Here is a 19,765-nt window from a genome sequence, read left to right on the forward strand (position 1 = left end):
TGTGTGGGTCTATCACTTCAAATCTTGTTTCATGAAATATCGATATACCTGTATAAACATGCACTGCACTTCTCAAGCAATGAATTTATCTAGACAAGATATACAATAAATAAATAGACATAGAGAAGAAAAAAGTAAACTACTGACCAACCTAGAGTACCCCCTTCCCCTTTCCAAATTTGCAGCCTTTTGACCCTCTGCTCAGCTTCTCTCTTGGCTTCTCAGTACGACAGTAATATTGGTGATTCCTTGTTCAGGATTATATATATTATAGGATTATATATATTAGATATTCATAATCTTATGCCTATGAATGTCGCAATGCAGACTGCATGTGTTTCAGCACTGTTTGTGTTCTAATATCTGTTAATTAAAGGGTAGCCGCACCTCCCTATATATGCTAATTGTTAGCCTGTGTTGTTTCCCATTGTATTTTTGCATTCAGGTAGCGGAGGCTCTGTGGGTGCTTTGAATACATGTTTAATTCTCTCTGTTAATGAATATTTACTCATTTTTATTTGCCAAACTGACGCTTATTGTGAAGTGAATTGAGTCACCTGTCACCATTACGTTCTGCTAAAGGACCTCTGGACAGCCTTCATAAATGGCAGAATGTTTGATACAGCTCTCGTATTGGAGCTCATTAGATTCTGTATCCCAATAAAGTGAACCGGTGAGTAGCGATTCAATATACCCTTGGTCCACAACATCTGCATCGTTTCTTTGCCTCCACACATGCCTGACAGAGAAAACTAGAAGCGAGGCCCCATTAAAGATTAATGGGCCACATTCACAGTTCTCACACACAATGAAAGGGAATAAATCAATTGCTTTGTTTTGTTGAACGCGAGAGTGGGGGGGGGGGGCGCACAACATTGATGAGTAAATATAGGAGAAAAGTTGAACAAAGTGAGCTGGAACTAAAATGAAAGCATACTGCGCTGCTGAAAAGGAACATGAATGTGCTAGCACATAACGCTAACAAACTCAAGCTTGGGTATGTGATTAAAGTATCGGATGGCGCAATTGGACTGCATGAAGAGCTTCAATGATTCTAAGAGACCAGTGGGGAGTTATGGGGGCATTCTTGCTAAATCGTTATCAGCGGATGAACCACTTGGCCAAATTCTGTATTCTATTAGGTCTCCAGACTGCTATAAGTGCTAATACGTACCACTTTTGTCGTATTTTCGCACTACCCTCTACAGTAGATGCCTTTGATTAAAGAACAACACATTCAAATTATTTTGATGTAAGTAGTCGAAAGATTGGAGCAGAATTCAACTGAAAACACGGACGATGTTTTCGAGGGGCTGCTGCGAATTAATTACCTTTAATAAATTCATTGGGGGGTGGAAACAGGCTTTGAGAAGTCAAACTAACGTTTAGCTTCTCGTTTCAGAGTCGTAACTGCTCGAAACGAGGCTTAATAGTACTCCACAAGAACGAGGCACGAGCCATATAATAAATGGTGCCACGGGCAGCCTAGATTGGCAGCTTAATCTCCAGAGGTGGCAGACGTGACATGCGAACGCACGCACTTCCGCGGAAGTGGGCCACCGATGACACCACGGGGACGACTTTAATTTGGTCTGGCCTCTCAAAAGAGGACGTGCGCTGCAGGCATGGAAATAGATACGAGTGCTTCTGGTGTCATCTGAAGTCATTTCAGAACAGTTGGAACGAGAAAGAAAAGAATACCTTGACGTTGAAGCAGCCTTCATGATGCAGCTGAGGGAGCCGTGGCTTTCTTGTGCAGCCCAACAGCGCCACTGTGCGGAATATTGAAACATTACTGGAACGTAAATCGCTTTCATAAAAACATCGGCGAACAAACAGGATCGGAAAAAGCAACAGGATTAGTACTTTTGACGAAGACAAATTGGAACGAGAGGTGAAAAAAAATTTTAATTATAAACTAATTGTGAGAAACTTCATCATGCAACAAGACAATGACCCTGAACAAAATGCCATCAAAAATGAGTTTATCAGGTTTACAATGAATCCATTTACCATGAAGTAAAATCTGGAATTCTGCACTAATTAATATTCATGTTTTGATCTGAAACCCAAACGTCTTGAGGATATAACAAAAAAGGAATTGACCGTGCTGTTCCAATACTTTTGGAGGTGACTGTATTTAGAAACTAAAACTAATACTAAAACAAATAAAAGCATTTTTGAAAAATAAAAACAAACAAGCACGCTCCGAAAATTAAAGCTACCGGTATCTGAATAAAAAATGATGTTCAATGCCATCTTTGGTTGGACTTTGGTGAACATCAGACAACATTTTACAACTTTTTTTTAAACATTTTACTGTGTAACTTCATATTCCATTGGATACTTTATAATACACTTTTGTCATTCAGAATCAACTTTAAAATTTGCCCAAGTGGTTAACTTCAAAATGTTTAAAACAAGTTCATATTTTATGACGGTGATAGTTTGATTCCTCATCATACTTTGCTGCAAGTGTATTTTTAAGAAATTAGGCAAACTGCTTCGGGACAGCTTTTTAATTTAAAGCCTCGTAAAAGGAAAAACACACAGAAAGCGACGGCAGTAAACAGATAACATGACAAGTGAATATATATCATTTGTACAATTGAAAACATGCTTCAGAGAGATACGTACATTACAATGTCACCCGTGTACAGAACTCATAAACGAGCTAACAAAGACAGCCTTCTGGATCAAACCCACGTCAAATTGCACCACAATGAACATAATTATGCATAATTCGAAAATGTACTATAGTACATAGAATACAATTAAAAAGCACATGGTTCAATTCATCAACAAGGATCCTTCCTTTCAAAAAAGCAGTGCGAAATAAAGCACTGGAAAATTATATATGTACGCCATTAAAAAAAATTACAAAAGGGAAACACACCTTAAAAAAAAAAATTCCTATTTGGTAGAAAGATAGGCCACTAAATCGAGTTATGCTACCCCTTATGACAACGGCAAGTAGCCTAACACCTTGGTACACTTCTACCCACAACTAAACATAGCGGAGATACACGGTCCTCAGAAGAGCCCATTCCCAAAAAAAAAAACATAAAAATAATAATAATAATTCGGCTTCTAAAGAAGTGACACTTTCTTCATGTGGTCCAGTTTTGGAAGGAGCCGCTCCGAGTGAGCCTATGAGTACTGACAACAAGGAGAACCATCCAGTATGCAGAAGAACAAGAGGAGACGTCGTCATTTTCTTTTTACAAGCTTGCGTCTTCATATTCATGCTTAAGTTGTGGCAGGCTAATGGAAGTGTTTGCTTCTTCGGAGCTGAGGCGAGGTTAAAACGGTCGTCGCCCGGAGTGCGGCTTGGGATGACCGGAGCAGCTGTAAGGCAACGTATTTGGGGGAAACTTGCTAATACTGTACGACATGACGAGTACAACAGCGTGTCAAGGTCTGAGGAGGTCTGGCCTCGGCATACAAATTGTCATTAAAGGGGAAGTCAAGTTAACTATTTTCTTTACAATTCGTTCTAGGCGGCCCCACTGGTTCAAACGCGGCATTGTGATTGATATTGCGTTTGTGGAATATGAAATATGCAGCAAAATCCACCAGCTTTTATCCATCACCGGTGGCGGCCATTTTGCCACTTGCTGTTGACTGAAAATGACATCACAATTGCTCGGGTGACGGCCAATCACGGCTCACACGTTTTCTGATTATGGTCATAAATCTTCAGGACCATGACACACGGTGTGGTTACCATAAAAGGACTCATGGGTAACGTCAAGGCAAGCGGGGGGGAGGGGGGGGGGGGCAAGGATAACCATAAGTTACAAAGTCGCCCGATGCGGCTTACTACGTGTGCACATAAATACTGGCTTGTACTTTTTGTGTATACTGTATTCTGCGTTCAAAGTGAAAGGCATTGACAAACTACAGTACATGAGTCTATCGACGCAGTCAAGTGCATTTCATTCATTATTCACTTCACCGTACTGCAGTGTGTTCAGTGCAAAAACACGTCGAACCTGTAATGACGTGCATTTGAAGAAAAGTCAGCAAGGGCGGGGTTGTTTGGGAGGGCGGGGCGGTTAAAAGGCTCCTTCGCAGGCGACTTCTTTCACACTGTTCACAAATGAGCGTTTGTCCAAGTGCGCAACGCGGCTATCCAAGTGAACAAAGTATAGTCAAGTGGCAGGTAGAACGTAGTAGCTGCCATCAAATTCAAGTGAAACACTTTCAAATACATTTGACGATTCAATGGATGGGCGGAATTTGGTTGTATTCTAACCTTGAGGCTACGCCATTTCTTTCAAATGGACTCTTGTTTTAAGCGGCACATTCATAGAGGTATGAATTTAGCAATAGCCGTATCACTGTGGTGATCCTGCTGCGCTGCTCACCGCTTGTAATATAGTTCTCATATAATTTGTATTAAAATATTCGGAACAGCTCTGCAGCTCCAAGAGCAACAGAAGCAAGCAGTTGCCGCCATACTGCGGCGGTTTGACACAATGCCGGTATCAGTACTCGGTACCAGTCTGGAAAATGAGGTATCGAATATCCGTATTGCAATCTATGATATCCGTTATCCAAAGGCTGAGCTGCACATTATTTGTTTACGGAGTAGCTAGTGACTAGAGCACAAGTGAATAATATTTCCGGGTCCTTACCCAATATTGTATCTGCCTCAGTACAGTTCTGAAGAGAAGAAAAAAAACCTGAATACAAATATGTGGAATATTTTTTTTTACGATCCACAACCCACGAGTTGAGAATCACCGTCTTAAAAGATTCCACAATATGGCAACAAAGCACTAGCCTGTCTTCAGCGCATGTGCATGTACAAATGCAATTTCAGTGCATTCATTATTTTTTTTCAAGCTCCAATCATTTGTCAGGAAATGTTTTAAAAGTTTAAAGGGCATGTATTAAGAGTTTAAAATTGGATTATAGTTGATTTGGGAGGTTTATGTAACTATTAGCATTTTACAAGCATTTTAGGTAGAGCGACAACGACTCACGGTTTTAGCCTACTCGTCACAGGGCTCTGTGCCATTATTTTGACTGTGAGATTAAGATCTCGAAAAGGTGAGCATTCTTATCTTTTTCATTGACGCAGCGGCAACAACTATTCAATGGTGGTACCACATGACCTGTTATGGCTTGGGCGGGGTGGTGTCTGTGGTGTCAGCGGCGCATGGCAGTGGGGATGCGGCGCCCTCCGCCGAGACGGGCGAGGCGGGGCCCGAAGCGGGGGAGGGGAACTCCTTGATGGTGACGGTGACCAGGTTGGTGGTAACGTCGGTGACCACCACGTCCTTGCAGCTGGGTCCCATTTGCGGGTGCCAGTCTGGGTCGCCCTCGGCAGGCACCCTGGCTTGTTCGGGTGGGCCGCCGCCACCTTGGGGCAGGGAGGCACCCGGGGCGTCGCCGGCGTCCTCCCCGGTCGGTAGAGTGAGCGACGCAGCGGGGTTGGCGGGAGCAGACGGGGCGATATTTGGAGATTCTGCAGGAGTTTTGGATTGTGGGACAGATTGTGTGGAAGCGGGCGTGTCGGATGGGGTAGGACGGGTGTTCCTGCCGTTGCAGGACCCTGTTTGAGGGTGAAAGGCTAGGGGTCCCCCGCACTGTAACCCGAAAGGCTTCCCGTACATTGGGAAGCCGAGCATCTTCAGCGGGGGCTGGAAAGGTCTATAGGGAGCTTCTCCCTTCTTCCCGATGATTCGATTGCGGGACGGGATGTTCTGGCGGCCCCCCGGGAGACTGCGAGAGCCGCTACTCGTCGAGCCGCTGCGACCCGGCTTGTCGATTACCTTCAGGTTGAGGATGATACGCCCGCGCTTGACCTCGCGGGGCTTCACGCGGCGGTTGAGGATGCGCACGGTCTCGGAGAAAGGCGAGGCGTGAGGGCGGGACGGGAATCCGCCGGACCCGGGGAAAGAGGACGCCATGGGGTCCGAACGGGGCAGGGGGCGGCGGGACATGCGGTGGCAGCGGTGAATGTCTTTCTTTAGCTTGTGGGTTGCGGCCAGGGAGCTGAGCTTCGGGGACGTGGGGGCCAAAGTGTGAGGCACGGAAGAGGAAGAGGAGGAAGGAGTCACTCGGCTGGAAGCGGAGCGCGATTTCGCTTGGCGAGATTTGGTGCATTGAGAGCTTGTTTCACCTTTCTGAGGCTGGAAAAAAAAAAAAACATCCATTTTACCAAACATTTTTTATAGTTGGAGACATGATTTTCCCACCCTCCCTCCCTGCAAATGCTACATTTTGATTCAATAAATTAGCATTATGTTTTGTTTATTGTCACTGGATGGTGTCATACTGAGAGGGGCTTCAATTTAAGGAGCATTTAGGTCAGCTAAATGAATACCGCTTTGAGAGTACCAATAAAAGTGGACATTAGCCTCATTTTCATTTACCTTTATTACCAGGTTTTTGGGTTTCGGCCCTCGCTTTTTGGGGCCGTTACGTTCCCGCTCTCTTTCCCTGAAAAGAAAATACAGAAATAAAACAGTAACACCGTTTATTATGACAACCACAAATGCAAAATATGTGCTGCATTTCCTCAACTCATAGTTTTGCCTTCTTAAAACCTCGTGCCCAAATGAGCAGTCGGCATTGTCATGCACTTTAGAAGAAAATGCCCCCGTGGCTGTGGAACTACAGTAATTCATAAAACAAATGCCCACCACGCCTGTTGCAGAAATAGGGTAATTATTTGTGTGTGAAACGGATTGAAACTCATTTTAAATTGATGCCATCTACTGACTTTTGCTCAAAGCCTAGTATGAGCCTGTCATCCAGAATATTCTCTTCTGGCTCCCAGGTGCTGTCCCTGGATGAGAACAAAGAACACATCAAAAGAAGACACATCTTAAAATATACTTAAAACAAACAAAAAAAAAAATCTATATTTAGACTTTAAATAAATAATTAAAAGTCTTTTGGGTACACGTAATCAGTTGAAGCAGCACTTACTTCATTGCCCATCCCTTCCATTTCACCAAATATTCAAGTCTCCCCTGCAAAAAAAACATGCACAGGAAGTGCAGACGTTATGCAATTTAACCATGAATTGTCAGGGTGTAATTTGAAAAACATCGCCCCACCTTGTCATTTAAAAAAATTAGTTATTAGTAGGGAGAGAACATGCAAACTTCCCACAGGAGCCGGAATTGAACCCTGCATGTCTGCATTGTGAGGTGCAAGTGCTAACCAGTCGACCACAGTGCCGCTGTCCGATTCATGTGAGACGTTAATTTCATATTAGCGCTTTCGCCCATTTTGCAATCATGGAGTGTAATAATCAAAATCATAATTAAATTTGGTTAACTGCACAGCCCTAGTAAAATTGCATATCTTCATTACCATGTTGAACAGTGGGGAGGTCTGAAAAGGAGTCCCACTCAGGCCCCGTATGCAGGCACATGCAATTTTTAATACAGCCCATTAAAACAAAATGAGACCTACTGCTGTAGTAGGCACATGTGGCAAGAAGCTCAGTGAAAGTTTTGAGTTAAGGCCATTCAGAGGTCACCGGAGGCCTTTTCAGAGGGGCTACTGGTTCACTGCATGGACGTGACACTTGACCTGAGCACCCCCTAGTATTGTTGACAGGCTTTTGACTGATACTGCTGACCTTGTGGCCTCTAACAAAGTTGAAGGAACTACTGGAAATCCTCAAATAGGAAGCCAACCATAATAAAAGGGAATGGTTTGAAAGCATCTTGCAGGAGGGAAGACAAAAGTCACATTTAACAAGAGACATCTGTGGTATGTACGCCCACTGGGGCCGCGTAGCTTTAGCCACCGTTAGCTGCCATAAATCAGGCCCCAGTTTAAACACTACACCCGGCCTCAGTCTTTCACAAGCGAGCCTCTTTTGTGTGACTTTTACTGCCAGGCAAAGGCATCAAAACGGCAGTCACGTCTTGAACACTTTCGCGGGATACCTTAGCATGTAGCTTAGCAAGCCAGAGGCCTCCGGAGCCTGAGAGAGAGCCGAAGACGAACGACTTTCCCGCGGATAACATCTGTCAAAACACGCGGGAGGACGGTGGAGGTGGTGGTAGAGCAGACTCACCTTGCGGACGCGGCGCTTCAGTATGGCTTCCGCGGCGAAGACGCGGTCGCCCATCGCCGAGAGCTCCATTATGCGGTTCCCGTCTGGAATCGGTTACCGGAGACAGGGGGAGGGGGTTCGGCTCTGCTTGGTTCGACCGCGGCCGAACTGTCCGCGACACGCACGCACGCAATCACGGATACTGAGTTCTGCCTGCTGCTGTGTGTCACGTGGTTGAGGCCAGCCCCCCTGGTCGTCATGGAAACAAGGAAGACACTCACCACAACCTACAGAACCCCGCGCTTCACTTTTATTAGCCGACGTCATCCCGGTGTGACAACAACATTTATGAGATTACTGGTGATAGAAACTGGGAAACTGCGTGGCTTTTGTCTAGAAAATCTTTAAGTAGAAACACATTGATATGGGGCCTTTAAAAAATTGGTGAAAATTAAGATGCTAAAATCTAAAATGAACATTGACTCATGATGCTGTTTTGTTCTAATTAACCGGAAACAATATCCCATTTGTTTTTGAGACTGCATTGTACTCATATTTTTGGACTGACCTGAATAATGTTATCAATTTCAAATTTCAATGTAAATTTCAGACAGCTTCTATTTGGACTGTCTATGATTTATATATAATTAAGTTTCAAATCCAACCAGAAGACTGTGATTTATAGTTAGGAAATAAACTTGAGACCCTTCTTTTTAATACTTCTTTTTTGCCCAATTTTACTTTTGTTTGTTCTATAGATGGTATGTCCTTGTATTTTGTTGTTAATCCAATTTGATTGGTCCCAAAATTTTATTTCGTTACTTAGTTTTACGGACAGATTTAACCCCGCCAGATAAATAAACAAAACAAACAAACAAATAAATAAGTACTGAGCTAAAAGAACCACACAAAGTATCATGAATCATGAATATGTTATTTTATTGTTTAGTTTCGGGTGGGGGTTCAGATATTGTGATTGAAATATGATTTTCACGATAGGGTTTCAGTATTATCTCCCGCCTCCATAGATATAAAGTGAGCTGTGTGATTGGTTCTTATAGTGTCACTCATCAGGCTTGGTTGCAGCGTAGTCTTTTTTTTCCGCTGTCATAAGTCAGACATCACAAAGGAGAGGTTGTTGTAAGTAGATTCCGCGCTCTGCTTCTGCGATACTTAACGCGATTATCTACGATTAACGGGGAAAATGTAATTTACGAAGTTTTGTTTTCACAATGGGAGCCGGTTTTTCAACGACGTTAAATGACTGCTCTCACCGCCTTTCGGCTCTGACGTTTTGTTGTCATGCGAAATGAAACTGGACGACCAGAAACGTGCGAGTAAAATGAATGGACTTGTTTTATCATTCATAATGGAGTTTCACCTCCAATCCTTTGTTTTTTAATGGGAAACGTACAACTGAGACAAACGACAGCCAAGATACCAGCGTTGATTGGGTCGTTATCTCAAAGGCTCCCTTTCCGTTCAGCACCGTTAGAGCGCCGAGCAGTACTTGTTTTAATGCTTGAATGTTCTGACTTTAGTGTGAATAAATTATGTTTTGTTGCAGCCCCTTAGGCAGGGTTACACAAACAAAGTTAAATAATTCATCTTACTGTCCTTTTCATATGAAAAACTAATGTGATAAGTTCCATATGAAATGAAACAGAGCTGAAGTCATGCTGTGTTCAAGACAAATGAATGAACAGCAATATCCAAACTCGCACCAGAGCTGACTGGTATGCAACAATCTTGCTTACTCGAAGACCTCCATGACCTTACGTTCACCCAAGAAATATTTAACTGCACGTGAACCCAGAGTTTTTGGGCTAAAAAAAAAACAGGGTGGAACTGGGTTCAAAATTTGACTGTACATTTTTGTCAAGGCCATGTTTCTTGAGCCAGGGTTGCACCACAGCATGTTTAAATCATTAGGGAGCTACACCAGAAAATGATGCATAACACAGAGTGAGTCCTGTTATGAGTTTTTAATGACATCCTCCTGGCAAATGACACTGGATATGATGTGTATCTTGTTTTGTTGATCTAACTCAGTGTTTCTCAAATAGTGGGGCGCGCCCCCCAGGGGGGCTCGAGGCTCCGTCAAGGGGGGCGGGTTTGACTTTGGGGAACATGCTTTTTTATTTTTTTACTATCCTAAAATAACGTGCAGTTGCACCTCCACTACATTCGGGGGAAGTGGCGCTCTCATTGGCAGAGTTTGCGCAGGGAGCATTCTCAGGGAGGAAATATGACTAGGCTGATGTAGTGCTTGGCTTCAACGTGACTGCGGTGTCAGACGAGGAAAGATCGATGTGCTTACTAGTGATGGGAAAATGAAGCCTCATGAAGCAATGAGGCTTTCCATCCAACTGGTTCGTTCCTGGGCCGAAGCATCATGAGGCTTTATTTTCCCATCACTAGTAAGCACATCGATCTTTCCTTGTCTGACACCGCAGTCACATTGAAGCCAAGCAGTAATTCATGCCTTCTTCACATCTCGGCTAGATTATTGCTGTACAATTTATTTTGGAGTCAGACAATTCTGCATCATACGTCTCCAGTTGGTCCAAAATGCTGCTGATCGCCTCTTGACTGGTACTCGTAAGAGTGTAGCTTTTGGGCTACACATGGCCTAGTGGCTCAGTGAAAGTCTTGAGCGAAGGCCATTCAGAGGTCACCGTGGGCCTATTTTGATGGGGGCTACTGTTTCACTGCATTGACCTGACACTTGACCTGAATACCCCCTACCATTGTTTACAGGCTTTGACAGATGCTACTGAACTTAAGGGCACTAACAAAATGGAAGGGACTATTTGAAAGCCTCAAAATACAAGCAGAGAAAAAGGAAAAGTCATGGGTAAAGCGTATCTTGCACTGGGATGCCAGAAGTCATGTTAAACAAGAAAAGCATTTGTGGTATGTACGCCCACTGTGGCCTTGTAGCTTTAACCATGCAGCACGTAGCTTAGCAGTGTACAAAGTTACATTACATCTGACTGTGATTGGTGATTTCTGAACACAGCTCCATCCCCAGTCATAAGGCGTGCATACTTGTGCAACCACATGATCAAAGTTACTTTTACTTCCCAGCTGTAAAATGTTTTTTTTTTTCAATGAAATTACACAGGATATACAGTAGGTCATATTAATGGTCGAAAAAGTTTTGAAATAATTCACATTATTCCTCCCAGGTCACAATGCAGTTCCTGGGCCGTCTTTTGGACACCGTGACCTCAGTGTCCACCCTGTTCACCAACCCTTACCGTGTGAGGGACGTTCAGTTGTCCGACTACGGCGGGGGCGGGAAAATCAGGCTGAAGCAGGAAGGACGTCTGGTTCTATACAAAAACGGCCAATGCCAATCATGGGATTGTGTGCTAATGTGCCCCGACACACCTGCAGCGGCCCTGAGGTCAGTGGGGCAAGGGAGATGTCATGTGACGCGGTAATGGTTGTGTTTGTGAAATGTACATTTTGTGTACCTGAAATGTCACAGATAGAATTCCTCTTTCGGCCCATGATTGCATATTGACATACAAAGTCTGCTAACAAAGTATTACTGTACACTATCGAACCTATTTAGTGCTTGTTTACTGAACATGATCATTTTTGGAGGTCACACCAACTAATACAGAGAATAAATATGTTGACCAAGATGTGCCAGAGTTTATTGGGTTCCCTCAAAGTTTTTTTTTTTTTTTTTTTTTTTTAAATCAGTTTTGTAGTTTTTGAGGTGTTGTTAACCATATACCAAGTTTGACTAAATGCGCATCACCTTTGGCATCAGGCTTTTCCAGGTGGCGTCAGAAGAGGATGCCATGAACTGGTTCCCGCAGTACGCACTTAAACTTCCGCCCTTCTACGACACACTACCGCCGATGAAGGCTGAGACCGCCCAGATAATCGTCGACTGCCTGCGTAACCACCCGGATTGGAGCGTCGCTCACATCGCGGTGGACACGGGCCTCAGGGAGTGTCTCAAACACAACTACGTTCAGAGGTGAGACAGGAGTCCCACGAACTTGTTGTCAGTTGGCTTTTTGTTTGTATAAATCAATGCAAACCTTCTGACCTGAGGCATTGACGCGGCATTGTTACCAAACTACAGTATTCAATAGTAAAACACAAACACCATGACCACACTCATGAGGAGCGGTTGTCGGCTGCAGCTCATACCCAGACAGTTGAGGTCAGACATGGGTCTGAAATGCATCCCCCCGACGTAAACTGGGGTTCACTGTCAAAGGTTTTATGTTTGCAGTCAGATCAATGCTCGGGATGCACTCGGTCAGACGCCGCTGCATCTGGCGTGCGAGCGAAGTGATGCGGCGTGTGTGAAGGAGCTGCTGGAGGAGAGCCAGGCTCGCACTGACATCAGAGACAACCAGGGAGAGACGCCAATGCACATTGCAGCCAAGCACGACTCCCCTGCCATCATCCAGGTGAGCGGGAAAAAAATTACCATATTCTCAAATATCGGCCTCTGCTCTATAGTAATACTACAAAGTACGATTATTCTGTGGACAAACCAAGCATGGGTTGAGAAGTAACAAATCACGATATTAATAAGGCTTACAACAAAAATCAGTGCACATCTCGATGGTCTTGCAGCTATGCAGCAAACTTAATAGACCCAACTTCGATGAAGGAATAGACTGAGAACATACAGTAGAATGTGGCCTTCCTCTCTTCTTCAAATAACCGCTTGGCACGTCTTCCAAGAAATATAGAGCAGTACTCTCAACCAGTAGTTCTCAAATTAAGGTGACATGTACCCCTGGGGGTACGTGAAGGTACTCCAGGCTTTTAAAAATATGCAGTACATTTAAAATGTAGCAACCATGCAGAAATCAATTAAAAATGATTGTTAAATTCTGGAAATATTTCAGAAAAATTTAAGGTCTTAAAATGATATTAATATTCAGTAGGTTATTCAGAGTCACCTCTATTCCAGAATGGTTTGATCCAGCCTGTTCGTATACGACCTAGCATCACCGGTTAATCACCCGAAAACTAAATATGACCCCTTGTTTGAACAGGAATGGAAAAGCACAACTAAAGAGAACAGACGTTTTTTGTTTTTTCCTGCAGTAGCCTATTGAGGCAACTAACCACTGTAGCTGTGCCTCACTTGATAAATGGACACTTTAACCATCCACAAGGGAAATCCACCGTTAAGAGCAATTGAGTGCTGCCAATTATGTAAGCCATCATGACTCCAGTGCTTTTAAGACAAACTAACTACTCAAGCTAATTCTACATGATGCATCCTCTCCATAGTTGTAATTTTGCTCCTCATTTAGGCAATGAGCATTGTTCTGTGGTCACCAGGTGTTGTGTTCACGCCTGTGCTCGGGCGTGAACGAGCTGAACAACAGCGGGGAGACTCCGCTCCACGTTTCCTGCCGCCTTGGCCGAGTGGAGGCCGTCAAAGCCCTCTTGGGAGGCGGGGCCAAGTGCAACGTTCCCGGCGGCGCCGGCTACCCAATCCACTCTGCCATGAAGTACAGTGAGAGGAGGTGAGCAAGCAGTCTAGAATCTTAAAAAAACTTGCAAGATTAGTCAATCGTATGTCAAGCCACCACTGTACATTGGACTGAGCAGCCAGGACATACACTTGTTACTGACTTCACACTAAGCTCCAATACTGGTTTTCATCATAATTTCCTTCTTTGCCATCACTGGTACGCTTCTGAAGCAACATTAAAAACACACACACACACACACAAAAATCCACAGAAAAACCAAAGTACAATTGCGGGTTTCGATAATCATTGAAAAGAAGTCTCGCGAGATAAGCGGCTGTCCCGCTTTGATGTGTATGCAAACAGTCCACCCCCCCAATCGTTGTCGAATTCCATAAATTATCACTCCATATGATGGGTAGCACTTCATAAGAATTGTTTTCTTTGTCAGCTGTACAGAGGAGATCCTGAAAGCAGACCCTGACCAGCTGCATGCCGAAGACTCCTTGTATGGAGGCACGCCCCTCCACTGGGCAAAAACAGCAGAGGTGCGGGACATCACAAGCATGTCATTCCAGTGCTTATCAACAGCTTGCAGAGCTGGCAAAATTTCTCACACTTAACTCATTCACTGCCACTGACCAGTTTACTTGTCGATGACGTTTTTCAAAGGGAACGGGTTGTGATGTAGCGCCGATGTAGATTTCCAGCTCAGAAACAACCTTAACTGACGCACAAGCACCAGCAACACACCATCAACATACAATACGATGTGATCACTGCTTCTTGTGGATGTTCTGTAAAGCAATTTCTCACAGCTGCAGCTGTCGTGAAAGTACTTTATAAATACATCGTATTTTTTATTTAATGATTTTGTTTTCAGATTATACTACGAATTTATGAATATAATATATGGATAAGGCCATGGATGGAGAATATATCGGTGCTCTAAATCTCTTACCAATGTTGTTAAAACGCTTTCCTTCACGTTCCTCGCCATGTAACGGTGACCCCAAGATGTCAATTAACTGCCCTTGACAATTTCTCGTAGAAAATTTTCAGCAACAGAGGGTGTGGGGCTGGGGTATATGCCCTCATCTCAAGGTGCCGCCGCCCGACTTCGGCACGCCACTACATTTAAAGGCCCACCTGCTTTGCTTCTGCGATTGCCATCCATCCATTTTCCGATCCGCTTTATCCTCACAAGGGTCGCTGGGGGTGCTGGAGCCTATCCCAGCTGTCTTCGGGCAGTAAGCGGGGGACACCCTGAACTGGTTGTTAGCCAATCGCAGGGCACACAGAGATGAACAATCATCCACGCTCACACTCACACCGAGGGACAATTTTGAGTGTTCAATCAGCATGCCATGAATGTTTTTGAAATGTGGGAAGAAACCGAAGAATCCGGCGAAAACCCACGTAGGCCCGGGGAGAACGTGCAAACTCCACACAGGAAGGCCGGAGCCAGGATCGACTCACCATTGGATCACCGGGTCGCCCTTTGCGATTGCAAATCTTCAAAAAGAAGCTGCCTGATTCACCTACACAAAGTTGACAGCAGAGGGCAATGTTGGACTTATCAGACGGGCCTACTAAACAGCCCCAACGCCAGCCTACATTATAAGTTGTAGCGTTGTTTGTTGTGGGCCAATGTGCAACTGTGCCATGCGAACAGACCATGACTGAATTTTCCCAATGACTTGCACAACGTATTTGTTTTTCATTACTCGCCACTGCTAACAGCTTGACTTTCAACACGCCCTGTGTTCTAGATGTGTCGCATGTTGCTGGAGAGGGGCAGCGCAATCAACTACCTCAGTAAGACAGGCGAGAGTGCCCTGCACATTTGCACCAAGAAAGGTCGCTTCGAAGCAGCTATGGTCTTACTCACGCACGGCGCAAACGCCAACCTGAAGGGGCTGGATGGGAACACGGCGTTGCACCTCGCCATGAAGGTGCGTGGCTGCGATTTGTGGCCCCGAATCCTGGCCAAACGGAATAATGACCCGTTGTGTCGGGAACAGATGGATCACATGGAGCTGATCAAAGCTCTGATTGTGTTCGGAGCCAACGTGGAGATCCACAACGACTTGGGAGAGACGCCGGGCCTGATTGCCGCTCGCACCAGCAAAGGTACTGCTTAAAAATCTTCTTTTGTCACTCCCGTGTTTCCTCATACCTATTTTATTTGAAGGAAGCCAGCTTGAGCTTGCCATTAAGTCATGTATTAATCTTTATTTATTATCATTATTAACCTACCAATAAACATTTTGTAACCCCTTTCTTTGTGTGCGCATGTCTAACTGCGATTTGCCGTGCATGTTGTTTGGGGGGAAAAAAAAAAAGGTCCCAATAGAAAGATACTGCTGGACATGCTGTGTAGTGTGGGTGTGCAACGCTGCCTGCCCCCTTCCCCCGGCAGCCCTCTGCCCATCGGCAACAAAGTCGCTGCGCCAGGCATAGGTAACGCCGTTGTCGTCTTGCTCATTATTTTCCACTCCTCTAAATTCTTTGATGTATCTCCTAAACATTTTCTTGTACTTAGGTACATTGTTTCATGTAACTTAGTGATAGCATTTTTAAATTCAAAGAGACATGATGAAGAGTTGATTTTTTTTTTTTAATTGCTTGCATGTTAGGTGTTGAACAAGTCAATCCTTTGCCTATTTCTGGAATTAGCTTTCAGCACGTCTTTGGTGATGTGTCTCAGTGCCATATACACACAGTGTAATGTTTGAAGTGTTTCCTCTCAGACTGAAAATGGACATTTCATGATTTCACAAACCGCTGCCATCTGATCACCCCACAGGATTTGAGGACGTAATACACATGGGAGCTACGATCGCCGCAATGAGCAGAGGCAAGTCAGAGTTGGACGGTCCCAAGATGGACAAAAGGAGGTGTGTACATGTAGCTTTGTTACATGTTGAAAGCACAGTGATTTACTGCGGTTTACGTTCGAACCCTCTGCAGGACGGACACGTTGCTGTGTCTGGATGGGGGAGGGATCAGGGGCCTGGTTCTCATCCAGATGCTGATCGCTTTGGAGAAGGAGGCCGGCCGGCCCATCAGGGAGCTCTTTGACTGGGTGGCCGGCACCAGCACTGGCGGCATTCTGGCCCTCGCTATTGTCCATGGTCTGCACATTGTTTATTTATTTATTTATTTGTAATTTCACATCTCACTTGACCCCTCATCTCAACATGAATGTGATGACAACTCTGCTTTAATGTGCAGGGAAGTCCATGGAGTACCTCCGCTGTTTGTACTTTCGGATGAAGGAGCAGGTGTTCAGAGGCTCGCGACCCTACGAATCGGCCCCACTCGAGGACTTCCTGAAGAAAGAGTTTGGAGAGAATACCAAAATGGCAGACGTTCAGTACCCCAGGTGCTGCTTTATCCAGCCCCATTACAACACTTATAAACCATCTTAGACACCCTCCTTTTCTTTGCTGTACAAAAATAAAGAATCAGAATTTTGTCATCAATGTCAAAGAGGAAAAGGATAGACTGTTTCTTTTTTTGTTACTGTTTTTTTAAAATCACTGGGAATAAGTTTTGTAAAACATAATAATAAATGTGGAAAAAGTAGCTGTAAGTTTTAGGCGAAAAGACAAACTGAAATCATTTCGTTGGAAAAAGAATACAAAAAGTAATAAAATCATGAAAAAAATGTTACCTGCATATTTAACAAAATGAACTAAAGTGCAACAAAATTCTTTGGATTATCACAATGTTTTCGGCTGTGTTCACACTACAGATCGATTCTGACTTTTTTCCCCCATTATATGTTCTGCAAAGTGAACAGTAAAATTCCGATTTCCCCCCCAGCGTCAAAAGCCACATACACACTCCACATAAGCGGGTGAGAGTGCTTGGGAGACTACTGACAACTGTCCGCGAATCTGCTAAGTTCTTCTTTCTTTACTCTTGTATCTCACGCAGGGTGATGGTGACCAGCGTTCTGGCAGACCGCCACCCGGGAGAGCTTCACATTTTCAGGAATTACGACCCTCCCTCCGTCGGAAGAGAGTCCCCTTACGCCACCACCGCCACCTTCAAGCCCCTCACCATCCCAGAAGGTAGGAACCACCCGTGCGTGTGTATCTTAAGGTGTGAGTGATTTGCCGTGCCGTGTCGCCGCTGTGCGCCAGCTGTGTTGCTATTGCAGGATGGGAGGATGAGGATTTGTTGCTAGTAGGATACACTGTGGAGCCAGCCAGTAAGCGTAGGAAGGGAACAGATGAAGGTGTGTGCGTGCGCTTCGCTGAGAGACACTTGGTCACTTTGTCAGTCAGCAAGGAGGAATGTTCGGCACCACTCATGGGACACGCAAATCACATTTCAAGGCGAATCTATTGTGTTATGTCTTTTCATAAGAGCAACTTGTGTGGCGAGCTGCCCGCTCCAGTGGCGCCGCCCCAACCTACTTCCGGCCAATGGGACGCTTTCTGGATGGAGGGCTACTGGCCAATAACCCTACTCTGGACGCCATGTCGGAGATCCATCGGCACTACAAAGCGTTAAAAGCAGAGGTAATGCAACTTTGTTGAATTTCTGTGTTTAAAAACTAAGAGCCGTCTGATTTACAAGAACATTCTCTCTTGATTCTTAGGGCCACGGGGTGGAGATCAAGAAGCTGGGGCTAGTTGTTTCTCTAGGGACCGGTAAGCCGCTCACACTTGTGTACACGCATACGTAAGAAAGTCAAATACTGTGCACCGATGGGTTGACTAACGAGTTTAATTCGTTTTGTGACCACATTCAAAACTCACGTCATGAATTGGTGTTCCAGCCCAGCTTTGTGCTCCTACTGGTCTGTGTGTGTGAGTCTTGGCCACCAGGGGGAAGTATAATACAGACACAAATGAAAAAATTTGAATCTCAGTTCTGGCCTTCCTGTGTGGAGGTAGCTTGTTCTTCTGGTGATTTTTTTTGTTGTTGTTGTTTTTCCCCCTAGCACTTTTTCAAAAACATACATGTTGGGTTGCCCGAAAACTCTTAAATTGTCCATAGGTGTGAACACAAATAGGCTCTACTGCGCCGAATGATGATAAGTGCCTGTTGAGTTTGTTTTTTTTTTCCCCGCACTGCATCGTTCCCCATGTGTCCTTCAGGTAAGCCACCCCAGGTGGCGGTGAGTTCCGTGGATGTTTTCCGACCCTCTAATCCACTGGAACTAGCCAAGAGCATTGTTGGAGCCAAGGAGCTGGGGAAGATGCTAGTGGACTGTGTGAGTATCAGTTCACTCAAAAAATTAAGTTTGAGCTAACGTGCATGACATCATTGCTTTGCTGCCGGACAGTGTACTGATTCTGATGGCTGCGCCGTGGACCGAGCCAGTGCCTGGTGCGAAATGATCGACACCATCTACCACAGGTATGTTACACTCACTCAACACAGGTAGAAGCACTTGCGAATACTCTCGGGATGTGTTATTGTTTAGTGTAAACGTTTTTGTTGGTGTTTCTTCACTACAAAGATGTCCTGTTTCGACCCCGTCGTGATTACAATTATTACTAACAGTACGATTAAAAACAATCTTTTGACTCACTGTTGTTACTGTATTTGCTTCCCCTCTCCTGCAGACTGAGCCCGCAGCTTTCCCAGGAGGTGATGCTTGATGAAGTGAGCGATGCCATTCTAGTAGACATGCTGTGGGAGACGCAGATGTACCTGTACGACAAGAGGGAGGTGCTGCAGTCCCTTGCCAAAGCGCTCGCGGACAAGGAGTAGAGAAGAGAAAACATTCACATTAGTGGAGAACACTGCACAAAAAGAAGGGGGGGACATAGATGAGTTTCAAAACTTATATTTAAGGTAGCATCTGCAAATATGTGGAGGCGTAGCGTGATATGACCTCTGAAACCCAACAAGTAGCCCACTCCACTCTTGTGTCCCCCCACCCCCCACATTTACCTCTAACATAGTTCTTCCTATTCTTTGTCAATCGATAGTGCCGCTGATCCAAGTTAAGTGGCTGGACACAAAAGTTGCTTGAAACAACTTCAAAGACAAACTGAAGACGAACTAGACTGGCACACCCAACTTTTACTGTTTCATAGTGTATATTTAAGAAGCAATTAATGTTGAATGTCAAATAAAAATATTTTTCGTCATCTGGAAATCAAGCCCTTTGCGGTCTGGCATCACACGGGACTTGGAGCACCTTGTAGTTTATATCTCCTGTAGATGGCACCGGCGTTTTATGTCAGTGACAACCCCTCCATGAAGCTTTGAATGGAAAAACACGTGACTGACATAAAACAAC

At 44.6% G+C, this 19,765-nt stretch overlaps 2 protein-coding genes across 4 annotated transcripts; one reads left to right on the plus strand and one right to left on the minus strand.

Annotated features, from left to right (window-relative positions):
* Nucleotides 1-2,504: 2,504 nt before the first annotated feature.
* On the minus strand, nucleotides 2,505-8,277 carry cbx6a (chromobox homolog 6a). The gene is made up of 5 exons (XM_019862610.1): nucleotides 8,051-8,277; nucleotides 6,946-6,989; nucleotides 6,737-6,802; nucleotides 6,387-6,453; nucleotides 2,505-6,143 (listed from the first exon to the last, which is right to left on the minus strand). The coding sequence occupies exons 1-5, from the start codon at nucleotides 8,117-8,119 to the stop codon at nucleotides 5,127-5,129; spliced, it is 1,263 nt and encodes a 420-aa protein (XP_019718169.1). The 5' UTR covers nucleotides 8,120-8,277; the 3' UTR covers nucleotides 2,505-5,126.
* An 814-nt stretch (nucleotides 8,278-9,091) lies between these two features.
* Nucleotides 9,092-19,724, plus strand: pla2g6 (phospholipase A2, group VI (cytosolic, calcium-independent)). Of its 3 annotated transcripts, none has more exons than XM_019862666.1 (19): nucleotides 9,092-9,169; nucleotides 11,221-11,441; nucleotides 11,817-12,029; nucleotides 12,291-12,471; nucleotides 13,361-13,548; nucleotides 13,946-14,042; nucleotides 15,267-15,449; nucleotides 15,519-15,627; nucleotides 15,841-15,957; nucleotides 16,304-16,394; nucleotides 16,468-16,631; nucleotides 16,732-16,882; nucleotides 17,440-17,576; nucleotides 17,666-17,743; nucleotides 17,875-18,029; nucleotides 18,110-18,161; nucleotides 18,612-18,727; nucleotides 18,800-18,873; nucleotides 19,083-19,724. In XM_019862666.1, exons 2-19 carry the CDS (start codon nucleotides 11,227-11,229, stop codon nucleotides 19,228-19,230), a joined length of 2,469 nt encoding a protein of 822 aa, XP_019718225.1. In that variant the 5' UTR covers nucleotides 9,092-9,169; nucleotides 11,221-11,226; the 3' UTR covers nucleotides 19,231-19,724. The 3 variants fall into 3 exon arrangements, with proteins under 3 accessions (XP_019718225.1, XP_019718227.1, XP_019718226.1); XM_019862667.1 differs by lacking the exon at nucleotides 9,092-9,169 and adding an exon at nucleotides 10,678-10,945; XM_019862668.1 differs by lacking the exon at nucleotides 17,666-17,743.
* The last annotated feature ends 41 nt before the right edge of the window (nucleotides 19,725-19,765 follow it).

Source organism: Hippocampus comes, unplaced genomic scaffold, assembly GCF_001891065.2.
Source record: "Hippocampus comes isolate QL1 unplaced genomic scaffold, H_comes_QL1_v1.1 scaffold7, whole genome shotgun sequence".
Taxonomy (NCBI): domain Eukaryota; kingdom Metazoa; phylum Chordata; class Actinopteri; order Syngnathiformes; family Syngnathidae; genus Hippocampus; species Hippocampus comes.

Excerpts from the sequence above, each read along its gene's own strand:
- cbx6a (XM_019862610.1), bottom strand. The coding sequence starts at position 8,119 with ATGGAGCTCTCGGCGATGGGCGACCGCGTCTTCGCCGCGGAAGCCATA. Across the intron at positions 6,990-8,050 it reads TGAAGCGCCGCGTCCGCAAG|GGGAGACTTGAATATTTGGT; the intron begins GTGAGTCTGCTC and ends TTTTTTTTGCAG. Across the intron at positions 6,454-6,736 it reads ATACTAGGCTTTGAGCAAAA|GGAAAGAGAGCGGGAACGTA; the intron begins GTCAGTAGATGG and ends TTTTCTTTTCAG.
- pla2g6 (XM_019862666.1), top strand. The coding sequence starts at position 11,227 with ATGCAGTTCCTGGGCCGTCTTTTGGACACCGTGACCTCAGTGTCCACC. Across the intron at positions 15,450-15,518 it reads CGTTGCACCTCGCCATGAAG|ATGGATCACATGGAGCTGAT; the intron begins GTGCGTGGCTGC and ends TGTCGGGAACAG. Across the intron at positions 17,577-17,665 it reads GCCCCTCACCATCCCAGAAG|GATGGGAGGATGAGGATTTG; the intron begins GTAGGAACCACC and ends TTGCTATTGCAG.